General features: G+C 40.8%; 1 protein-coding gene and 1 long non-coding RNA gene across 2 annotated transcripts in view; both read right to left on the reverse strand.

Annotated features, from left to right (window-relative positions):
- Positions 1–4,852, reverse strand: part of TNNC2 (troponin C2, fast skeletal type) — a 50,870-nt gene extending 46,018 nt beyond the window's left edge. Inside the window, exon 1 of the mRNA XM_073681182.1 lies at positions 4,694–4,852. Within this exon, the coding sequence (XP_073537283.1) occupies positions 4,694–4,696 (3 nt within the window). The 5' untranslated portion in view covers positions 4,697–4,852. The remainder of the gene's footprint in view (positions 1–4,693) is intronic.
- A 10,908-nt stretch (positions 4,853–15,760) lies between these two features.
- Positions 15,761–25,314, reverse strand: part of LOC141271077 (uncharacterized) — a 46,386-nt gene continuing 36,832 nt past the window's right edge. The window contains exons 2-3 of the long non-coding RNA XR_012321821.1: positions 16,709–16,824; positions 15,761–15,852 (exon numbers count right to left, since the gene is read on the reverse strand). This is a non-coding gene — a long non-coding RNA (uncharacterized lncRNA). The remainder of the gene's footprint in view (positions 15,853–16,708; positions 16,825–25,314) is intronic.

Genomic DNA, 25,314 nt, shown 5'->3' on the forward strand with positions numbered 1-25,314 from the left:
CTCGCACTGAGTATTCAGAATTCTTTTGAAGGTTTCCCATTTACTATTCGTATTTCCTTGATTAAGAACTTTGTCCCAGTCTATAAGTTGAAGGTTTTCTTTCAGCTGATCAAACTTCGCCCTCCTAAAGTTTAATGTTTTAGTTGTTCCCTTATTGATAACCCTACTGAAGGGCATTTTGAAATTGATAATATTATGATCGCTATTACCTAGGTGCCCCCCTATCTGTACCTCAGTTATTCTATCAGGCCTATTAGTCAATATTAAGTCCAACACTGCCTTCCCTCTCGTTGGTTCCTGCACTAGTTGGGAGAGATAATTATCCTTGATATTTGTCAAGAACCTTTTTCCTTTCTGCAATCTACAGGTTTCTGTTTCCCAGTCAATATCCGGGTAGTTGAAGTCCCCCATTACAATCACCTCATTATGTTTTGCTACTTTGTCTATTTGTCCTAATAGCAGTTTCTCATTCTCCTCTGTTATATTGGGTGGCTTATAGCAGACCCCCAGTAATATTTTATTATTATTTTTTGCCCCCTCTATCTCTACCCACATGGACTCGACCCCCTCTTCTCCCTCTCCTATATCTTCCCTTAGTCTGGGCTTTAGACGTGACTTTACATATAAGCAGACTCCTCCGCCCTTCCCCTGTTTCCGGTCCCTTCTAAATAAACTATAATCTGTTAAATTTACCGCCCAGTCGTAGCTATCGTCTAGCCAAGTCTCTGTTATACCTACGATGTCATACCTCTCCTCCGATATAAGCGCCCGCAGCTCATCCGCCTTATTGGTCAGGCTTCTTGCGTTGGTCAGCATGCAAGATAAAACTTTGGGGTTATTTAGCATCCTATTCTTCTCTAATGATCTAACTGTACTATCCCCACCCCCCTCTCCACTCTCATTATATTCACTTCTCCCCTTCCCCCTTGCTTGCCTCACATCCCACCTATTTCCTTGGTTTCCCCCCCCCGTCTCTAGTTTAAAAACTCCTCCAACCTATTAGCCATCTTCTTCCCCAGCACCGCTGCACCCTCCCCATTGAGGTGCAGCCCGTCCCTACGGTAGAGCCTGTAGCCGACAGCGAAGTCGGCCCAGTTCTCCATGAACCCAAACCCTTCTGGCTTGCACCAACTCTTTAGCCACTTATTCACCTCCCTAACCTCCCGTTGGCGCTCCTGTGTGGCTCGCGGGATTGGTAGTATTTCTGAGAAAACTACCTTGGAGGTCCTTGCCCTAAGCTTCCTACCTAGATCCCTGAAATCATTTTTAAGGACCCTCCATCTACCACTCACTTTGTCATTGGTGCCAATGTGGACCATGACCGCTGGGTCTTCGCCAGCCCCACCCAGTAACCTGTCAACCCGATCCGCGATGTGCCGGACTCGAGCGCCAGGGAGGCAGCACACCGTTCGGCGATCCCGGTCTTTGTGACAGATTGCCCTGTCTGTCCCCCTAATAATAGAGTCACCCACTACCAGGACCTGTCTAGCCTGCCCTACACTTCCCCCCTCCCCCTCATTACTGGAGCATACACTCCCCCGGCGGTCAGAGGATCTGTCGTGCTCCAATAATGCCGGTTCTGAACCAGCCTTCCTATACTTCTTCCCTCTATCCCTTCTAACTGTTACCCAGCTCCCTGCCTGTTCAGCCTGCGCTTCCCCACTAAGCTCCACCCCCAGTGTTGACCCATTGAGTGTCTGCTCGGTGAGCAGCAAACTCCGTTCCATGTTGTCGATGCTCCTCAGTACCGCTATCTGAGCACTTAGATCCAGGATTTGGGCTTCCAAGTGCACGATATGCTCACATCTCTCGCAGCAGTATGGATCCCTGAGCGGTAGCTCAGGGAATGCATACATTGCGCAAGATGTACACTGCACGGCTCCGGCCAACATGGACGTCATTCTAAATATGGGGATACAGTCAGTATATATGTACAAGTACAAAACACAATTATTTATATATAGGTGTATGGACGGGGATCAATTAGGGATGTGCAAGTGTATCGATTAGATATCGGCGCGGGATCAGTTAAGTATGGACGGGGGATCAATTAAGTATCAATTAAGTATGGACGGGGGATCAGCTGAGTGGGTCAGGTGGATTAATTAAGTATGGACGGTGTGTCGATTAACTATGGACTGGGATCAATAAGTATGGACTGGGGAAATAATTAATTGTGGACTAGGGAATCAATCAATTAATTATGGACAGGGGGTTTAATTAAATAGGATGGGGGGTAAAGCAAATAAATAGGTATGGACGGTGGGTCAATTAACTAAGGACTGGGGATCAATAAGTATCAATAATATCAATAAATATGGACTGGGGAAATAATTAATTGTGGTCTGGGGAATCAATCAATTAATTATGGACAGGGGTTAATTAAATATGGTGGGGGATAAGGCAAATAGATAGGGACTGGGGATGAGTAAAAGTGGACAAGGGGAATCTATTAAATAGGACAAGGGGGATCAATTCCGCATGTAATCGCAGCATGCTGCGTTTTTTTTTTTTTTCACTCTGATCACAATCTGATCAGAGCTAAAAAAAACTGCATATGAGCAGACACTTATAGATTAGCATTGGACCGAATGCAATCTGATTTTTTATCAGATTGCATTTGTTCAATTTAATCGGAAGTGAGAGCGAGCCCTAATTGTAATTCTACAAATTTTAAGTCATTTTTTTACATAAATCATTTTGTTTGAATTTTTTTTTCAAAATTTTTGTAAAGATAAAAAAAAGCCCTACAGATCCACACATACAGCCGTCCATGTAAACGGATCCCTGTGCCAGAGTATGAGACGTAATATGTCACCATCCTATAAGATATTTTTTCCTAGCAGCAATGCTTCCAGAGAAGAATAAATATGATACAGCGTGCAGGATTCCACCTAATTTCCTTCTGCCTTTGCAATGATATCACTGGAATGTAGTCATATAGTTCTAGCCCTATAAAAAGATATGGGTGCCATATTTCGTCTCTGTATTAGACTACATTCACAAATGTGGATTTTTGATCGGCCAGCACACAGACCCATTGAGTATGTCATATTCTTAACCACAAAATCGGATCAGAATAGGACTTGTTCTCAATCTCACAGTCAGATCCGTGATTTTCACGGATGTGTGAATAGATCCATGTAACTCTATGGGTCCTTGTAGCCTTATTCAGAGGTCAAACAAAAGCCGTTATATGTCCATGTGCATGAGCTCTTACTAACAAGAACAGCATTTGTGTTTTTCTGACAAGTATTTCTTCCATCCTCTGTACCAGAGTTCTGTATCTCTCTTTAAAAAACAGCTATTATACCTCATTAATAAATCACATTTAAATATCAGCAATATATATTTATATATCATCTATTAATTATAAGCCCAATGATAACCACGCAGCAATGGAACAGTCACATCAATCTTACCCATGTGTTAGAAGCCAATCGTTTCTGACACATACTTCTCACATAATACGGCAGTGACAGCTTTGGCACCTCGTATCCTCATATCAGACAACCTTTCACTCCTAAGCCTTGACCCCTACTCATTAGCTTTCTAATCACTAGAATCAACAGCTTCTAGCTACATGTATAGCTGGATTTCTAGCTGCTGCCGTGTGTGAATACCCCTAGATAACCAAGTAGGACCCCAATATGATTTTGCCAATACTCGCTTCCTTATCCCAATATTGCCGATGAATTGGTTACACTGCAGCATTATATTTGTAGTTCTTTGTTCATTATGCTGATCCCCTTGTCACACTTATCTCCTCTATAAACACCATGTAATGCAATATGGGCACCACACCTTCTCCAAAAAGTCCTGACTCACCCCTATAAAGGCGCTAACCTTAACCACAACTCATCTATTACTCCTCGCTACATATAAATGTGGTGTAGACAGACTTCGCCATCAATAAGCCCATAGTCTCCAGATGTGGCAGATCTAAATTTATATATAGCAGAACTAAATTTGCAACTCACACAAATCAGTGTAATATGTACCATTCTCCATAGGACTCTACGTAAACCCGAGATAACTAATGCAAGGATACAGTGTTAAACAACTCAGCAGCAAATTCAGCTCTGCTACATCTGCGCCTATTTGAATTGTCATTAATAAGCAGAACCGACAGAATTCAGATTGTACAGTCCCATGAAAAACTTCCATCCATCCTATGCCTGGAATATCAGAACGAAGGTGTTGAAAGACACCCTGACACTGGATAAATCAGATTCTTCCAAGATCAATAACCTTGCTCTCTAGAACACTTGGAGCTCAAGTCACAGCTACATTAGTCAGAAAATAATTTGCATCTGAGACACAGTTGCTCATCTTTAAAGGTCAGCCGTATGGAAAATTACCAGTGGCTACATTTCCCTCTAGGAATATCCGCACAAGGGAGAACGTTCTACCGTATTCAGTATATATCAAGAATTACAGAACTACAGTGTTCAGCGAGAGCCCACGGAACAGGTGACTATTGATTCCCATCCTTCACTCTCCAGACAGCGAGACCCTTCTTGATGACGAGAGTTATTTCTGAAATGACTAATGACTGAGCCCATGTGGACTATTCATTACATGGAATGTTACTGTGGACACCGCTGCCATTTTTGTAAACAGTAAAAGTCACCCGGCACCGCTCCAGCATTACTTTCCCATAGGAATAATCCAAAGGTCTCTGCTCACTTACCATCTTGGTGGGTCACCCTAATGCCTATGGAGAGAATGGAGAGGCAAGAGGTGTCTGCTAGCTCCTCAATACAGACACCCAAAGCTTCCTCCTAAAGAGTTGCCTCTAATTTGTACTGTGCCCATTCACACACCTGCTCCCACTTCTGCCCTGATTGGATGCCACTAACTACTACACCCCCCCACTTCCAATCCTATGCCAGCTAACCCCTGATTGGAGGGACAGACATTTCACCAAATTTAGCCTGTGTCATAGGAAGGGGGGGCCAACACAAAAATAAAAGGCCAGGTAAAGAGGGAGGGGTCAGTGACAAGTATGAACACATGGTACTCTTCTCACTGTAAATAGTTAAAGGGAATTTCCAGTACTTGCCAGCCCCCTCTCTATAAGCAAGCCCTCCCCCTGCCAGAGCTGGAGCCCCCGGATTTATGACAAGGGCTGAGAAGAATAAGTATCAGATGACCCCCAGCTCATTCCTCCAGGCAATAGATTAGAAATAGAAGCAGCTGCAAACGTGACTAGTAACGGTACAATCTATGTCAAGAGAATTGTAGGCAAACAGACTGGTATCTCACATCAGGGCAATGCTAGAAGAAAGGAAGAGAGGATAACTTAATGCAAATATTGCCAAATACTCAGTGCCACCCTAAATGTGGCATCAGATAAAACTTTGCCTTCTAGAAAACCATAATCTGTCCTTTATACGTTCATCACGGGTTCATTCAATGAGTTGCTCAATTCACAAAACTGTACAATAAGCAATTAATGCAAAAAGCAAGAAATTCATTTTATTGTAAATGCCATAGTTGGACTCCATGAATTCTACATCATTTCTAAAGTTTCCTAAACTTTCTTTGAAACATTCTACCTAATGCCACATATCCGGGAGAAAGGTATAAGTATTTTTCAGGCACTTATTTTATATCAATAGATGGGTGAACTAAACAAGTGTAATAGAAGAGAAACACAGCCTTTAAAAGGTCCAAGTAACATGCACATTTACTACATGCAGTGCACGCAGAGTCCTTTGAGGAGTCTGTTAGAGGGGTCCGCTCCAAAAGATACCTGAATACAAAATCACTCAAAAATGCACGAAAGACTCTTCCTAATAATTTCTACTCCAAAATTACTTTGCTGATCATATGTTCAGTCTTCTGAAGGTTTTGAAAAACGTCTGCTGGGTAAAAAGAAGGTGCATGTTACTTTTTTTGAAAGGTGCAAAGTAAGCGCTGTCCATTCAGAAGGATGCAAGAAAAACCGCTTCAGGGAAAGAAACTGTTCAAAAACACATGGAAAAACTCTTCAAAACCGCTTCAGGAAATGAAAAACCCCTCCCAAGAAAAAGAGTTTATTGATACAGTTTCCATTACAACACTCTTTAACCCTGATTCATAAAAGCTTTTACACCAGTATTTTGGCGTAAAAAAAACTTTGAAAAGTCACAATATTTTAGTGCAACTCGAGGGTGAGCTAACATTTTGCAACTTTTGGCATTCTCACGCCATTTTTGGCCACATCCAACAAAGTGGGTGCAGCTGTGGCAGGATGGGGGCGATGGGACTGCAGCTCTTCAAATTCATGATGAGTGCCGACATTCGCTATGACACATATCTTACTCCAGCAAGGAATGGACAAGGATCTGTGCTGAGGCGCACACCACTCGTTCGACGTTCCTGATTCATGAAGAGTCCTCTTCATAAATCTGGAGCTTCTGACTCCAGCACATCTCCTCATCAAGATCAGCGTGAACAAAGCCGCTCTTGATGAATCGGGGCCTATGTTTTCGACCACTTTGAAAAAACTCCATGGCACATAGCCTTAAGTTCTCTGTATGCCTGGGATTAACTAAGTTTGCTGGAAGCTTTCTAGGTTATAATGTTACTGTTCTATAAATGATAAAGGTCACTGATGGATAACTTTTAATATCTGGTGAAATGTTCTTGCATCTAAGGCAATAAAACCTGTGCCCGTCTTGCTAGGGTGGAGAATGACAGGTGGCTGTGTAAATCTCATGGTGTGTCAATGACAACATTAAGTTCACAGTGCAAGCAAGGGGGCTGTAAAATAAAGGTGAATTGCTACTGAAGTCAGGTTCCCATCATGTTTTGGCTTGTGGCTCTGTTGGAAATTATAGCTGAACCCCAGAAAAGTGAGATTTGGATGCCCCCAACGGAGTCATGGAATTGAATTATTAAACGGAGTCTAAAACATGCAACTTTGTGGTCTCTCTTTTCATTTTGGCTTTATCTTTAAAGTTTGAGACAACAGAGCAGTCCACTGCGTTTTTCATTTCTGATATCAAGTACAATAAAAAAAAAGCTCAAACAGAATCCAAAGTTGCATGTTTTGGAGACTCCGTATGATAGCTGAAGTCTATGGCTCTGTTGGGGGAACGTCCGAAAGGCTTTTTTCATGGGATCCTACAAGACCCTCGACAGAGTGGCCAACTGTGTGAGCAAGATGTGATGTCAACATTCCCTAAGGGCACACTGACACTGGTGTATAACACGGCCGAGTGCTCTCTGGTGTTTTATCAGATAGCACTCGGCCCAATGTTATACTATGGGGCAGTGTAGACCTGCAATTTTTTTCTCATTACGATTCGGCATGAGAACTCAATCGCAGCATGCTGTAAGTGCCTCCAATAATCAGATCACGGGCACCCATGCAAGTGTATGGGTGCGAGTGAAACATTGGACTGCACTCGAATGACAGCCATCATGTCGTGTCATGATGTCAATGGAGAAGATAGAGAAATTAAGTTCTCCATCTTCTCCGCACCTCTGCTGTGATTCTCTCATGCGATCACAGTAAGATGACTCTTGGCTCAAACTCTGACAGAGTTTGAGCCCAGTGTCATTACCATAATCAGCCCAATTCTGCCACACGACAAAATATACAGCAGTGTGAACGAGCCCCAAAAGTTTCAGCCTTTTTCACACACAAAAATGACTCTGCATGCCACTGTTATGGCAGGTTGGGAGTTGTAGCCAGAAAACTAAAGGTTGGAGATTAAGGCCACGTGCACACGTTGAATATTTGCTGAGTTTCTTACCTTAGCATGTGTAAGCCAAACCCAGGAGTGGAAAAATCAGGAAAAGTAATAGAAACACGTCACCACTTCTGTATTTATCACCCGCTCCTGGTTTTGGCTTACACATACTGAGGTAGAAAAATCACCAAATACTGAACGAATAGACATGACCTAAGGTTCTTGGTTAACAAGCAAAAAAGTTCTGCACATGGCAGGTGCCAAATATATTTCAAACCTGTGTGTGGGTGTTACGGGGGTGAGTGAGCAAGCTGCATAGTTGTACCCATCTTGTATTACTTCAGTGCAATTAGAGGCATTAGGTTAAATACCAGTCATCTACAACTGATATAAAAAAACACTGCTAGAAAAAGAAAAGTCTTTTACTTATGAATTTAACAGAAAATAAGACATGTGATTTACCTGTGTGTGAGTGAGTATGTAAACTTCTGTAATAGCAGGTATCTGTCAGGTTGTAATACAAAGAATGATAGTAGTAGTTTGTAGTCAATATATTTGATTTGCAGAAATCAATCAAAAGAGAAGTTCACCAAAGTTAAGGTTTTTCACAAATACAAAGTTGTGGTTTATGTCTACAGGGAACTGCTTACTTCCTAAATGAGTATGCTTGCTTGTAACTTCCTGGTGCACACGCTATTCTACGGCCTCCCACCTAACTGTGAAATCACGCCGTGATGATCTATAGGTTTTATATACTCAATACTAATAATTTCAGAACATAGTGTGATGAATCTACAAATTTAAATACATTCAAACATTCTGCCCAACGCCAGTCAGCCCCTAGAAAGGTTATTTGTCCAGGTAATTGTTTGTTTGAGAACGATTTCTAAAAATAAACGTGGCTGTAAAACATATTGGGCCCCATTCATCATTTGTGAGGGTTTTTAAGTCAATTTTTTTAAATCTTCTGGTATTTGTTACTAATTTTATCACCAAATCACTCCGAGGGGGAGAGTAAACTGGAGTAAACTTGGGGCAAAAAAAATTGCGAATTTTTAAAAATTCACAAATAATGAATCAACCACAAACATCTGGATTACAAAAAACATGCACATGATGGTGAACAGAGACAAAACGGACGAAAAAGTAGACTTCAAAATAGGCGCAACTAATGCCTCATTCAGACATCCTGTCTGTAGTTTTCACAAATAGAACATGCACCCTTTAAAATCTATGGTTTGCAATTTATTTATTTTTTCATATGTAAAAATCACTGATGAATCACTGATGGTAAAAAGCGACACTGACCAAATACTGATGAAACTCTGACCATTTTTTGCATATATGAAAAAACAAGGACATATGAATTAGACCTAAAGCACAGTTTGTTTGCTTCTTAAAACTAACTGCGGTATGGGGAGAGGAAATTTCCGTAACCAAAAAACATCTATAAGTATAGTATGTTTATAGAGGACGTTTGTTGTTTTTTTCTATTGATTTATTCATTTTTTTTCGTTTTGGGATAGATCTGTTGTTGATTCTCTGAAAGTGTACATTTTTAGACAACTTTCAAAAAGCAGTACTTTGGTCTGTATTTTGCATCAATATTTGTAAATCAAAACTTTCTCTTTAGCATGACTCTGCTTTTGGCCAGAATTGTGAAATCAATATGAACTCCACCCCTTGAGGCGATGCTAACATCAGTGCCCAGTTGAGGGTACAGCAGGGTGTGAAGGAGACCATGGAGTGGTATAAAGTACTGCTTAGGGCCATACAGGGAGGTACTAGTCAAGGGCACTCAAGCTCTTTTTTTTGCGATCTGGATCATTTAGCTCTGCGTGACAAAAAGATTTTTTTATTTTGGATCCCCATTAAATACAGAGGGGAAAATAAGTATTTGGTACACTGCAGATTTTGCAAGTTTTCCCATCTACAAAGAACGGAGAGGTCTTCAATTTTTATCATAGTCTCAACTGCGTGAGACACAATCTAAAATAAAAAAAAAAACAGAAAATCACATTGTATGATTTTTGAATAATTAAATTGCATTTTACTGCATGAAATAAGTATCTGATCACCTGCCAGCAAGCAAGAATTCTGGCTTTCACAGACCTGTTACTTTTTCTTTAAGAAGCCCTCCTACTTTGCACTCATTAACTGTATTAATCTCACCTGTTTGAACTTATTACCTGTATAAAAGACACCTGTCCATACAATCAATCACACTCCAAAGTCTCCACCATGGCCAAGACCAAAGAGCTGTCTAAGGACACCAGGGACAAAATTGAAGACCTGCACAAGGCTGAGATGGGCTACAGGACAATAGAAAAGCAGCTTGGTAAGAAGGAAACAATTGTTGGCACAATTATTAGAAAATGGAAGAAACACAAGATGACTATCAATCTTCCCCGGTCTGTGGCTCCATTCTACATCTCACCTTGTGGGGTAAGGTTGATTCTGAGAAAGGTCAGGAATCAACCCAGAACTATACAAGAGTACCTGGTCAATGACCTGAAGAGAGATGGGACCACAGTTTCAAACATTACCATTAGTAAAACACTACGTCGTCATGGATTACAATCCTGCAGGGCACGCAAGGTCCCCCTGCTCACGTAATCACATGTCCAGGCCCACTTGAAGTTCACCAATGACCATCTGGATGATCCAGAGGATGCATAGGAGAAGGTCATGTGGTCAGACGGGGATGAGGTCTTGTATCGCGAGATTTTGCGCAACATCCTCCTTCCCTGAGTAAGAGCATTAAAGTTGGGTTATGGCTGGGTCTTCCAGCTTGACAATGATCCACACAGTCAGGGCAACTAAGGCGTGGTTCCGTAAGAAGCATTTCAAGGTCCTGCTGAAACGCAATGTTGCCCAGCGACAGCCCCGAAACCTGAAAGATCTGGAGAAGATTTGTATAGAGTAGTGGGCCAAAATCCCTGCTGCAGTGTGTGCAAACTTGGTCAAGAACTACAGGAAACATTTGATCTTTATTTGTAAACAAATATTAAGGTCTGTTTTTCTATTGAATCAAATACTTATTTCATGCAATAAAATGCAATTTAATTATTCAAGAATCATACAATGTGATTTTCTGTTTTTTTTTTTAGATTCTGTCTCTCACAGGTGAAGTGTACCGATGATAAAAATGACAGACCTCTCCATTCTTTGTAGGTGGGAAACTTGCAAAATCGGCAGTGTATCAAATACTTATTTTCCCCACTGTATGTCCATCAGCAGAGGAATAGATATTTAAGGTAATATCACCACAGTCCGATACAGTGCAAAATCTGCTCACCTTTAGCCAGCCAATGACAGAGCATATTTCCAGCTGCGTGGGTGGAGTTTTGGTCGCATCACCAACCGCACACTATCATTTTACCCTTAGTAAGAACCATTCAGAAATTGCAAGTGGTTTTCGCAAATGCCGTTTCCCATCATTCGCAGAAGGGAGTTGGCTCTTTGTACCAGATTGGTTTTAAATGGGCCATCATTAGGAGGCGTTTGTATAAGAACAATGTCATGTAGCAGGATTGTCAGCTCAGGATGGTGCTGCTGCGGAGGATACTTCTACTGTTTGTATAATGAGTAGGTGAAGTGCCAGGACACCTTTCATCGCTGAATCAGTCCAGTGTAGAATACAGTATTGCAGTGCTCGTGGTCACTCAGCTAAGATTCTGTGTGAATTACAGCAGCAGCTTGATCTTTCATGCAGATCGGGTCATTCTGTCAATGCGATCTTGTCTGTATGAAAGTTCAAGCTGCTGCTATAAAGTATCTCACGCTGAATCTCAGCAGAGTGACTACAGTCCTGAGAATACAGTCTTGAACAAGACTGATCCTGTACCCCTCTACAAGACATCACATATTATATACAGTATAATATGTGACTGGTATGATATATGACCTTCTGCAGTCATAGTATATTATGTACCATTACGTACTATCCTGTGTACTGCAGAGTATGTGGATACTACAGTATGTGCACAGATTCTGCTGCTATGTACAGGGTAATATGTGACTTATAATTCATTCTGTGGGGGATGTATGTGTACATTAGTGCCTTTCCTGCTTTATTCTATTTTATTTTGAGCCTTCTTTCTTACATTGTATACCCCTTTAAATAAAGTACAGTGGAGTCATAGTAGGGTGTTAGTAGTATCAATCTTAAATGTTAAGGTTTTGATTTTGTCTTCTAGAAAAAAAAGTGTTTAGAGATTTAGACAACCACTTTTAAAACACCTTATCAGGAATTTCTGATTTAAAGGAGGTGTGCACAAGATGACACAATACAAATTGCATACATTATTATACAGACCTCTTAGATCTGATGAGGTTGGTGTGTAAAATCCATGTTAGATCGGCTACATAATCCTTTGTGAATGTTTATACTCAATCACTGTCCACATAGTCTGATTGACAGCACCTCAGTGTCCTCCTCCTTGCTACAGTACAAAATATAATATTTTATGATCTGTCTTCAGATCAGAGGGGTAGAAATGTGAACATACATACACTGAAGAGAAGATACTGAAGGTAAATGTCCATGATTTATAATTGGCCAAACTATAGCCTCCAAATCTGAAAAACTCATCAAGATGCTTGAAAGAAAAGTCTGTAGGGAACTTAACACCAGAAACATGTCACCAGCGAAAGGAGCTAATAAGTCATGAACAGCACGAGGTGAAAGGGGATGACTTTATAAAGGTTATGCTCCCAAGAAGCTACAAAAAAATTAAGGTTGAACATATTGAAAAGATTCAGAGAACACAACCTCATTTGGACCTAATTTTGGAGCCAATGACTTGTCGTTAAGATCTGTTTTTATGAGCTGATTCACAGGATAGTCCAGGGTCCTGCACTGTACAGCGAGTGGGAAGGGAGGTATATATAACTTATTATTATAAAGGTTCCAGGACGTACTGGAGTCAGACGTGCCTCATTCATTTGAAGCACCTCTTCATGAATCCGGCTCTTCTGAAAAGTGGTGTGTGCCTCACCACAAATCTTACTCCAGTCAGAGACTGGAGTAAGATTTCTGGTGTAAGGTACACCGCAGCTCATCATGAATTAGATGAGCTGTGATGTCATGCCTCAGTTCCGCCCTGTCCCAGCTCTGCCCATAAATTTGCGCAACTTAAAATTGCACAAAAATATTGCGACTTACAAGAATAACAAAAAGATATAGGGCCACGCTTAAGGAAAACGTAATACTGTAATTATCTAAAAAAGTAAATGATTTGGGTGCTCTACTGGAATATGGAATATTGCTAAAAAAAAAAAACAGAGCTAATGAGCACATCAATACATACAAAGGGATAAATAATTAGTATCAATTTTTATTATAAAAAATTCCCCTCAACTCTCCAAACATTAAATGCATTGCTGAAAAAAATGTGCATATGGAAAGAAAATAATGTGCATACAAAACCAAAATAAAAATAAGAAACATTAGCTAGTCATTGAGGGGAATTTTTTATATTGCGACTTAGCAAAGTGTTTTCGCCATAATTCTGTCAAAAACAAATTGTGAATCGAGGCTTATATATTCTTCTTTTGTATATAATATATATAAAAAGGAAAATTCCTTTAAGTAGCCCGAATATGATATTGATCAATATTAACATTATATGGGGCCCATTATTCTGTATGCAGAATTATATGGGGCCATTATGTATGGAGCACTATATGGGGCCCATTATACTGTATGGAGCATTATATGGGGCCCATTATTCTGTAATGAGCATTATATGGGGCCATTATTCTATATGCAGCATTATATGGGCCCATTATGTATAGAGCAATATATGGGGCTCATTATACTGTATGGAGGACTATGTAGTGCCCATAATACTGTATGCAGGACTATGTAATGACCATAATATTGTCCAGTCTAAAATGAAAACTTTTGAATCCCCCCAGGGCACGCACTGTGCTCTGCGAGGATTCGCCGGTTTCTGAGCTATTGTAGAATTTACAATAGATATCACTCATGTAATGTAATAAGTGAAATCTTTGCATTGTACTATACCTACAGTACAGACCAAAAGTTTGGACACACCTTCTCATTTAAAGATTTTTCTGTATTTTCATGACTTTGAAAATTGTACATTCACACTGAAGGCATCAAAACTATCAATTAACACATGTGGAATTATATACTTAACAAAAAAGTGTGAAACAACTGAAAATATGTCTTATATTCTAGGTTCTTCAAAGTAGCCACCTTTTGCTTTGATGACTGCTTTGCACACTCTTGGCATTCTCTTGATGAGCTTCAAGAGGTAGTCACCGGAAATGGTTTTCACTTCACAGGTGTGCCCTGTCAGGTTTAATAAGTGGGATTTCTTGCTTTATAAATGGGGTTGGGACCATGAGTTGGGTTGTGCAGAAGTCTGGTGGATACACAGCTAATAGTCCTACTGAATAGACTGTTAGAATTTGTATTATGGCAAGAAAAAAGCAGCTAAGTAAAGAAAAACGAGTGGCCATCATTACTTTAAGAAATGAAGGTCAGTCAGTGCGAAAAATTGGGAAAACTTTGAAAGTGTCCCCAAGTGCAGTTGCAAAAACCATCAAGCGCTACAAAGAAACTGGCTCACATGAGGACCGCCCCAGGAAAGGAAGACCAAGAGTCACCTCAGCTTCTGAGGATAAGTTTATCCGAGTCACCAGCCTCAGAAATCGCAGGTTAACAGCAGCTAAGATTAGAGACCAGGTCAATGCCACACAGAGTTCTAGCAGCAGACACATCTCTTCAACAACCGTTAAGAGGAGACTTTGTGCAGCAGGCCTTCATGGTAAAATAGCTGCTAGGAAACCACTGCTAAGGACAGGCAGCAAGCAGAAGAGACTAGTTTAGGCTAAAGAACACAAGGAATGGACATTAGACCAGTGGAAATCTGTGCTTTGGTCTGATGAGTCTAAATTTGAGATCTTTGGTTCCAACCACCGTGTCTTTGTGCGACGCAGAAAAGGTGAACGGATGGACTCTACATGCCTGGTTCCCACCGTGAAGCATGGAGGAGGAGGTGTGATGGTGTGGGGGGGGCTTTGCTGGTGACACTGTTGGGGAATTATTCAAAATTGAAGGCATACTGAACCAGCATGGCTACCACAGCATGCTATTCCATCCGGTTTGTGTTTAATTGGACCATCATTTATTTTTCAACAGGACAATGACCCCAAACACACCTCCAGGCTGTGTAAGGGCTATTTGACCAAGAAGGAGAGTGATGGGGTGCTACGCCAGATGACCTGGCCTCCACAGTCACCAGACCTGAACCCAATCGAGATGGTTTGGGGTGAGCTGGACCGCACAGTGAAGGCAAAAGGGCCAACAAGTGCTAAGCATCTCTGGGAACTCCTTCAAGATTGTTGGAAGACCATTTCCGGTGACTACCTCTTGAAGCTCATCAAGAGAATGCCAAGAGTGTGCAAAGCAGTCATCAAAGCAAAAGGTGGCTACTTTGAAGAACCTAGAATATAAGACATATTTTCAGTTGTTTCACACTTTTTTGTTAAGTATATAATTCCACATGTGTTAATTCATAGTTTTGATGCCTTCAGTGTGAATGTACAATTTTCATAGTCATGAAAATACAGAAAAATCTTTAAATGAGAAGGTGTGTCCAAACTTTTGGTCTGTACTGTATATTTCTCTGCCGTATCTGTGCATCATGAATCATGGTATGTGTTAAAGGGACCCACTGAGACTCTTTCGGCGGGGGCCTACGAAAACCTGGAGTCGGCCCTGTACTCACAAAACAACAGAGTGGAACATGGGGAAGGATAGGTAGGAGAAACCAAATGGGAGAGGATGAGGATAAGCATGCAAACCAACTCCAAGCAGAAATCTGAACAACTCTCCAACCACCAACTCCAAACACTGACTTTCTCCTCCAACACCTAACCAGGAAGTGGATCTATCACTGGCAACTCCCAAGTGCCAGTAGCGAGCATATATTCCAGGAGGGGAGTGGCCAACACAGAACAGCTGAGGCAATTCAGGATGGAGAGTTCCAGGAGATCAACTGAACTGATTAACCCTTGCAATGATATAGCAAGACATAAACCTGCATTGTTTGCATGGTGAAGCAGTTCTAGTCAGTGCAGGATTTTGTCACCAGATGATACGATCTTCTGGCCGCTCTCTGTCGCGGAATCCCTGTGACAAAAGAGTTAAATATTTTTGAGACTGCAGTAGTCATTAAAAGTGGCATTTTAAGCCTAATTCTTCATTTGAAGTTTTTTTTTAACTCATTTTCTTACTTGTTGTATTCACTGACCTTTTTATGTGCCAAATTCATAAAAATGGCCCATGTGGTTTAGAAGTTCTTTATTTTTGTCTTTAACCAGTTTTGCGACTCTTTCGTGCAAACCGTTGCATGTTCCATTAAAATGTTGCAATATGTGTGCCAATATTTCAGGCATACATAAAATTACTACTAGGGAGACTGAAGTACATTTGTGGCAAAATCTGTGACTTTGTGAATACATGAAAAAGTGCCAAAAACCGCAAATAGTAAAGTGAATATGGGGCAAACAAAATAAAGTAAAGTGGCACAAAACACCAAAACCCCCACAAAAAACAGGTGCAAATGCAATAGTGAATAGGGCCTTTTCAGATGAACTTGGAGACACCACTTGTTTATAAACTGCAAAACGTTTGTAAAAAAAAAATTTAAATATCTATGGAAATTTGCAAAGAGGGTTGAATCATTTTGATTCCAAGTGTACATTTTTTGTAAAAAGTAAGTGGACATGCAGTTATTTTGTACAGGTGTAGGGTGATAGCCATAAAAATCAATTCCTCTGGTGAACCCACATCCCCAGTCGGAGGCTGATGCCGTATTTAGAATGGTCTGAGAAGTGCTCATCATTCGCTCTTTGGTATGTAATATAAGTTTCCTGACGTCTATACATAGTTTCTCAATGCTGTCGTCTAGCAACATATTCCTCGTTTATTGAAACACAGTATACAGATGGTAAAGTTGTGTACCAAGGTAAACATGCAATAATACCTAATACTTTCCATTTCACAGAGGCTTCTTTTCACAGTGTTACTGCCAATGAGCTGAACATTGATACATGTGAAGCAATAAGGTCATCTGATTTCTATCCTCTTATCTTAGGTACCCTATAACAAACAGAAAATAAACATAATTATCGGTAGTAGATCATTCATCACCAATCAGAATAGTTTAATGTAATAGCACCAACATATTCTACAGAGCTGTACAGAGATTGTCACCATTTAAAAAGTCCCTATCCTCAATACAAGTCCATATAAACACAGGATGGACATATAAACTGCTGCAGGATCATACCAAGGACAATAATGCTAATCCTTCAACCACAATGTCACCCAGGTCTGTCCCCAATTAGGCATACAATTTCACTTTCTTAAAAGGAACCTGTCACTCGATTCATGGTGCCCAAGCCTCAAGCAGCATGAGTCAAAGCCTGGCTGCATGATTACCGCCAGGTATGCATTTCAGAGAAAACATCGTTTTCACAGTGGGACCTTAAAGGGAATCTGTCAGCAGGTTTTTGCTACTTCATCTGAGAGCAGCCTGATGTAGACAAAGAGAAGCAGCATCCAATGATGTATCACTTAGTTTACTGGGTGCATCCGTTCAGACACAATCAGTATTTTAAGATTAAGCAATGCAGCAGAGCTGAGGAAGCTAACCCCGCCCACACGAGGCTCTCCATATACAATGTCTATAGACAGTGAGCTGCCTATCACAGGAGGGGGAGTGTCAGACCAGGGCTCACTCAACCAGCTAGTCACAGCAATGATAAGCTACTGGTGCTGAAACAATCATTCTAAGCAAACAAAACCACAGAGGTTGATATGGGAGGCATTGCTGAAATCTGTGTTTTAACCCCTACAGCATGCTGTCTTCAGCTTACATAGCAAAAACCTGCTGATAAATTCCCTTTAAGGAGATACAAGACAAGTCCGATACAGTACCCAGCCGAATTCTCAGTGCTTCGCTCTAGTGGACTGACAACGCTCTTCCATGTGTATAGATAGGGAGATACTTGATAAAGACTACAAAAACAACCGGATACCGTATTGGACTCATCTTGTCTCTCCCTGTGGTGCAAGTCCAGCTCTTCAAACTATATTTTCTTTGAAACGCCAGAGCTCGCAGCCAGTTTCTGATACATGCTGCTCATGGTTTGGATAGCATGAATCGAGTGACACGCTCCCTTTAAGGCCCCAAGCACATTAGAAAGGAGTTGGGAAAACTCACTGAATTTGGCAGGATTGGCTAACAATCTCGGGATGAGGCCTACCAGCTTTACCCCAACAGATGATATTGGGAAAGAGAAGGATTTGGTGGTTGGAAATTCAACTGCCGATCTTTTAATTAGTTTAGGATATAAACCGCTTCAGAAAAGTCTCACAGCAGCTCTCACATAGAGAACACAGTGTTCCTGTATGTGGGGGAGTCGGGAGAGATATCTGTCTAATGTGTATGGGGGCCTTTAGACTCATACACTAGGATCAATTTTATAGTTCAGCAATTATCTAACAGTATAGATTTTATGGAGTGTGGAAGTCAAACAAAGGAACACATAGAAAGCAATGCAGATGATGTAGGATGTTATTCTGCAAGGCAACGTCACTGATGAGTGCAATCAATTATCAAAATGAATCACACAGATGCAATGCATGGGGGGATTTAATACAGTCAATCACTCTATTTACCAGAACTTCTGCCCTTTCATTTTTCCTTTTGACCCTTATGATGCTTTTCTTTTAAGTAACTCCAGATTATAAACCAATATTGTGTATAAATGTCAAGATATAGGGTTCCAAACTAAATAGATTTCACTATAGTTTTCTATAATAAATTCTATAGGAGCTGTGCCTAATGCGAAAAGGAAGCGTGAAGACCCGCAAGATTAGGTGGAATGTGTTATACTATTAACTGGTTTTCTCGCATAAGAGGTGAGCAAAAACCACCTCAAGCTTCTTAACTTTCAAAAGAATAACCCTTCTAAGCTCAGCGACCTCACTTATTCTCTGTTCACTTGCCCCCGACAAATTCTCAGGGTATCAACTGGATATCCTGTCACTAGAGCTTCCTGTATGTCAGGCGGTGACAGCCATTGATATTTGTCAAAAAGTCAGTGTAGGGTGCAGATTTCAGCTCTACCTCTGGTCTCTAAGACATTTTGCAAAACCACCAGTTCATATTATGTATTTACACTATTTGCTACACCATGGTAGGCACTTATCCTTATTTTGGTCCAAATCCATTAATTTTATTTTTCCTAGAGGAACAAAACAATAATGTATCGCCAACATTTGGTGCCATTTTGTAGAATCAGTGGTTGTGGCCTACATGGTTATATTAACCCCTTACGACATATGACGTACAGTTACATCATATGCCGGCTCCGTGACTTTGATGCGAACTCAGAAACTGAGCCTGCATTTTTCTTGGCAGATGATGGCTGTAATATTCAGCCATCATCTGTCTCTAACAGCCGCAAATGGAGTGGAGCTCCGCTTGCGGCTGTTATTTTGTTAATTGCCACTGTCAATCTCTGACAGCAGCATTTACAGCGCTCTGGCAGGGGGGTGCATCATGCCATGCGCCCATTGGTGCCCATGTGACGCGATTGCAGGCATGACTACTGGCATGGTGGCATGACTGCTGGGGTCTGCTGAACACCCTAATGCCTGTCATGATAGTACTCCTGTGAAAGCAGACTGTGATTTTAGCTATATATAGAGCAATATATTAGCTTTTTGGATTATTTATATGGATAGTGGTTATAGGTGTGTCTATATACAAAAATACTTTAGTATTGCTGAATATAGCACAAGTAATTGGACGATCGTTGGTTAAAGTCCCCTGAGGGGACTAACAAATACAGTGAAAAAAAATGTTTTTAAAGATATAAAAAAATGAAAATGGCGAGTGGCGACACAAGCAAATTTTTTTGTCACTCAAACAAAAAAAAATAACTATGCATGTTTGGCATCTCTGTAAATGGACTGACCTGGAAAATCATATTGCCAGGTGAATTTTACTGGAAAGTGAATATGGTAAGTAAAAAATCCCAAAAAAACAATTATGGAATCTCCCTTTTTTTGCAATTTTGCTGCATTTGGAATTCTTTCCCCAGCTTTACAGTACTTCACATGATAAAATGAATGGTGTAATTCAAAAGTACAACTTGTCTCGCAAAAAACTAGCTGTCAGATGGCTATATTGACGGAAAAATAAAAAACCATGCCTCTTGAAGAAGAAGAGGAAAAAAATAAAACACAAAATGGAAAATAGCCATGTCGGAAGGGGTTAATCTATTAGAAACAATTTTAATACTACCTTTACTTGCAAATTTGAGCATTTACTATATATCTCAGGGGCATAGATAAATACAGGGGTAGCAGTCGCCTTGCACTAAATGGACAAAAGTATTGGGACACCTACACATTATTATGCTTACTTATATAGCACCATCATATTGCACAGTGCTTTACAGATATTGTCATCACTGCCCCCATTGGGGCTCACAACCTAAATTCCCTCTCAGTATGTCTTTGGAGTGTAGGAGGAAACCCAGATAAACACGGGGAGAACATACAAACTCCTTGAAGATGTTGTTCTTGGTGGGATCTGAATCCAGGACCCCAGTGCAAAGCAACCTCACTAACCACTGAGCCACCGTGTTGCCCACATTACACCAAGTGAATGTTTAGAAATTTCCTTCTAAATCCACAGGCATTAACATGGAGTTGGTGACCCATTTTGCAACTAACACACCTTCCACAGTGCACAGTGGTTTGTGCACTGAGGCTTAGTCATGCTGGAACAGAAAAGGGCTTCCCCCAGTGGCATAATGACCCGGCGGGTCAGGGGCCTAGTGGGTGAGGGCTGGGGCCCGCCGACGCCACCAAAGCTTCAACTGAATGTGCGTCCTCAGACGCACATACAGTCATACAGTTGAAGTGTATTGCAGCGCGCGGGTCCGTGCACCACAATCCACACTGCCGGCCAATCAGAGGCCAGCAGCTGACGTCACGTGCACGTGACGTGGCGCATGGCAGCGACATCACACACTCCTGTCTCATGCCAGAGTCAGCTGCTGCCTTCACAAGAGGACGCGCACAGCGCTGGAGGGAAGGAACGGTGAGAATTTATTTATTTTTTTAATATATGAGATGCATTATACTACTATGGATGCCAATGGGGGTGCATTATACTACTATGGATGACAATGGGGGTGCATTATACTACTATGGATAACAATGGGGTGCATTATACTACTATTGATGACAATGTGGATGCATTATACTACTATGGATGCCAATGGGAATGCATTATACTACTATGGATGCCAATGGGGGTGCATTATACTATGGATGACAATGGGGGTGCATTATACTACTATGGATGACAATGGGGGTGCATTATACTACTATGGATAACAATGGGGTGCATTATACTATGGATGACAATGAGGTGCATTATGATACTATTGATGACAATGTGGATGCATTATACTACTATGGATGACAATGGGAATGCATTATACTACTATGGATGGCAATGGGGTGCATTATACTTTATGAGATGACTATGGGGTGCATTATACTATTATATATGACTATGGGGGGCATTATAGTACTATGGATGACAATGGGTGTGCATTATACTACTATGAATGACAATGGGGGTGCATTATACTTTATAGAATGACTATGGGGGTGCATTATACTTTATAGGATGACTATGGGGTGAATTATACTTTATGGATGGCTATAGGGGTGCATTATACTTTATAGGATGACTATGGGGGTGAATTATACTTTATGGATGGCTATGGGGGTGCATTATACTTTATAGGATGACTATGGGGTGCATTATACTACTATGGATGACTATGGGGTGCATTATACTTTATTATACACCAGCAGAACGGGGGACATATACCAAGATTGGGGATAGATATACCAGGATGGGGCCCAGGATAAGGGACATATAGCAGAATGGGCAATATATATACCAGAATGGGGCCAGAATGAGGGACATACAGTATATACCAGGATGGAGGACATATATATGTATATCATATGTTCAGGATGGGGGAGCCCCAGTCAAAATCTTGCACTGGGGCCCATCAGACTCTAGTTACGCCACTGGCTTTCCCCAAACTGTTCACACAAAATTGAAAGCTTACTATTGTCCAAATTTTTTGTCATGTAGAAGTAGTAAGATTTTCCTTCAATGGAACTAAGAAGCTTTATCCAACCCTTGAAAAGCAACCCCATATTTCTCTTCCACAGATGGCACAATGAAGTCAGGCAGGAAAAGTTCTCTTTTCTTTCGCCAAACCCAGACTTGTCCATCAGATTCCAGATAGAAAATCGTTATTCGTCACTGAAGAGACCAATGGCAGTGTGCTTTGTACATCTCCATCTGACGCTTGGCATTGTGCTTGGTGATGTAAGGCTTGCATGCAGCTGCTTAGCCATGTCAGGAAGCTCCTGGCACACAGTTTTCTGTGCTGATAATAATGCCAGAGGAGATCAGTTACATGGTCTCCACTTCATGGCTGAGTTGCTGTGGTTCTTAAATTCTTCCACTTTATAATAATATAGTTGATGGTGGAATATTTAATTTAGGATTCAAGAAATGTAATAAACTGACTTGTTACAACTGCAGTGTCCTATTACATTATCACGCTTCAGTGAGCTTCTTAGCATGACCCATTCTTTCACAAATGTTAGTGAAGGCAGGCTGAATGACGAGGGGTTGGATTTAATATATCTGTGGTAGTGGAACTGAATGAAAAATCTGAATTAAATGATTGAGAGGTGAGTCCCAATACTTTTGTCTATATAGTGTGAATGACACATGGTTGTGTACCTCTAATTTCACACACTAAAATTCACTTACCACACTATATTAACTCCTTAGTGACCACAAATACGTCTTTTTTACTAACCTAAGATATAAGAGAATAGCAACCCCCGATGGGTTAAAATTCAGCAGCTGTCAGCTGCACACTATAGCTGACACAATGCTCGCATCAGCCATGTTAACACCTTAGATTCTGTTGTCAATAGTGACAACAGCAGCTAGATGGTTAACAGAGTTTGGGGGCTCCTTTTTTAACCACATTGGCTCCCTGATATTGCCACGTACAAGTAATGACCTTAGCTATAGAGACCAGTTCAATTGTTAGCAACATTTGTGTTAATTCCTGAAAAGCACTGAAAGAAATAATAAACTGCAGCAGTTTTGAACATGTCGAGGGGTGCTGTTTTTTTTAAATGGTATCACTTTTGTGAGTTTTCCAATACATATGTCCCCAAAAGTCATTTCAAAACTGAATAGGTTCCTAAAAAAAAATGTTTCGTAAATTTCCTTGAAAAAAATGAAAAATTACTGCTACATTTTTAAACCTTCTAATATTCTAAAAAATTAAAAGGACATTTTACAAATAGTGCGGATGTAAAGCAGACATGATGGAAATGTTATTTATTAACTTTTTTTGTGTGGTATGACTATCTAGATTAAAGGTATAAACATTCAAAGTTTCAAAATGTCTTAATTTACCACTAACATAAAGTACAATATGTCCCAAAAAACACTCTCAAAATTAATGGGATATGCCAAAACATTCTGGAGTTATAACCACATAAAGTGACATGTCAGATTTTAAAAATTTAGCTCGGACTTAAAGACATCAAAAAGTGAAGTGCATGCAAACAAAATCTTTCTTGTTGAAGAAGTTTGGGAAGCACTGAGTTACACTATTACATTTATCCCATAGACAACCTGGAATGAGAATTAATAATCCTCTGGACCACCAGGGCTATACTTTGGATTACCAATTTGTTTTAGATTTGAAATGATTGAAATTCCATAAAGGGATCCCAAACTTTAGAGATATTACCCCGTAAACCTGATCTAATAGATTATTACAATTTTTACCTATTCCCATGTACTTGTAAAGTGGCTGTAAATCTGGCAACAGACAAGAGATCTTAAGTTCGTCTAATCTTTTTTTTTTTTTACTTTTAGCTGATATAACGAAAGTAGAAATCAGATGTTAGAGACAAAAATGAACCTATGTCTACAGCCAGCTTAAAACATTAAAGCTAGCACTTTTTAAGATCTGGAATTGGCGGTCATCTTATACTAAGTCAACGAAATGCCCTATTCATAGCATCTACACGCAGCACGGTAGTCTTGTCATTAGCTCAGGCTGCTCTTGTTTCTTGCAGAGTGAAGTGCCATAAGTTGGGCATGGATCTGAAGCTGAGCCCTAATGATTGCCCCATTAGATAAATCCAAGAGAAATGGTCCCTCAGTGTTTATGGAATAACAGAAGTGTTTGTGATTTTTTTTGAAGCATAGAAGTTTGTGCAGAGATAGCGATGGCAATTATCATCATTGGACATATTAGTATCTAAGCAAATTAGCTCATTGGATGGCATCTTCTGGGTAGCAAGGTTGGCAGAGGGCAAACTTTTACTCCAACATGGTAAAGAACAAAACCATCTTCATTATTTTCTGATACGGCAAAACAAGTACAACACTGTACAAAAATAAACTCCTGGGTCATCCAGCCACTAACTAAACAGAGTATCTCTTCCCAAGCTGCGCAGGTGTAAGGCCCATCGCCTGCCACCTCACACATGACATAGTGTCCATACCATTCCGCATGGTGATGATGACTCCCACAGGCTTTGGCAGTCTGTTCGTCAGACTGGAAGGGATATATGCACAGTCCAGACCTAATTTAACCCCTTAAACGACTGCAATATTTTGTTTTTAAAGGACTTGTTCTCTACTTCGAAAATCACTTCTTAAATACCTGTGTCTCAGAAAAAATAAGAAAAATTTATACTCCTCTCCCAAACCAGCATCGGTCCAGCGATTATATTATGTTATTCGAGGGCTGCAGCCAATCAGTGGCCGCTAATTGGCTGCAGCCTATACTATTTTGTCAGAGTGGACCTCTGATAAAAAAAATTTTGGAGCATTCACTGTAGTATAAATGGTATGTTAACTTTATTTAGTGGCTCAGTATTAGGGCTCACTCACACTGCCGTATAAGGGTATGTGCACATGGTCGGTATTGGCTGCGCTTTGAATGCAGTATACTTTATGCTTCGTCCAAAGCGCTGCACGCAGGTGAATCCGCATGTGTTCATTGAACCATGCTGATGCACTGCAATCAATACATTACATTGATATAATTCCTTGCTGCGGTCTGCAAAGACGCATCGCATGTCCGTGTCCGCGGGTGATCCACAGGTGCACAGAGACGCATAGTGGGCATGGGATTTCTTGAAATCCCATCCACTATGCTGTAACATCCTGCCGCTGCGCATTGCACGCAGTGCAAGCACGCTGCGTCCAATCAGCAGCGATTATTGATCGTGTACACATAACCTAACACGGCCGAGTGCTATCCAAGTGCTGAACCAGCGACGGGGGCACCCCTCGGAATGCTGCTGGGGGAATAAAATTTATTTTATCCCCGCAGTGCTCGGGTAAGTGCCGGTACCGGGCAGGTTAATAATGCTATTAACATGCTGATTAACCCAATATCTGCAGGTTAATGGCGTTTTTTGTGGTGACAG

The sequence above is a fragment of the Phyllobates terribilis genome, unplaced genomic scaffold (assembly GCF_046119375.1).
Source record: "Phyllobates terribilis strain yellow unplaced genomic scaffold, ASM4611937v1 Scaffold_5__5_contigs__length_657084704, whole genome shotgun sequence".
Taxonomy (NCBI): domain Eukaryota; kingdom Metazoa; phylum Chordata; class Amphibia; order Anura; family Dendrobatidae; genus Phyllobates; species Phyllobates terribilis.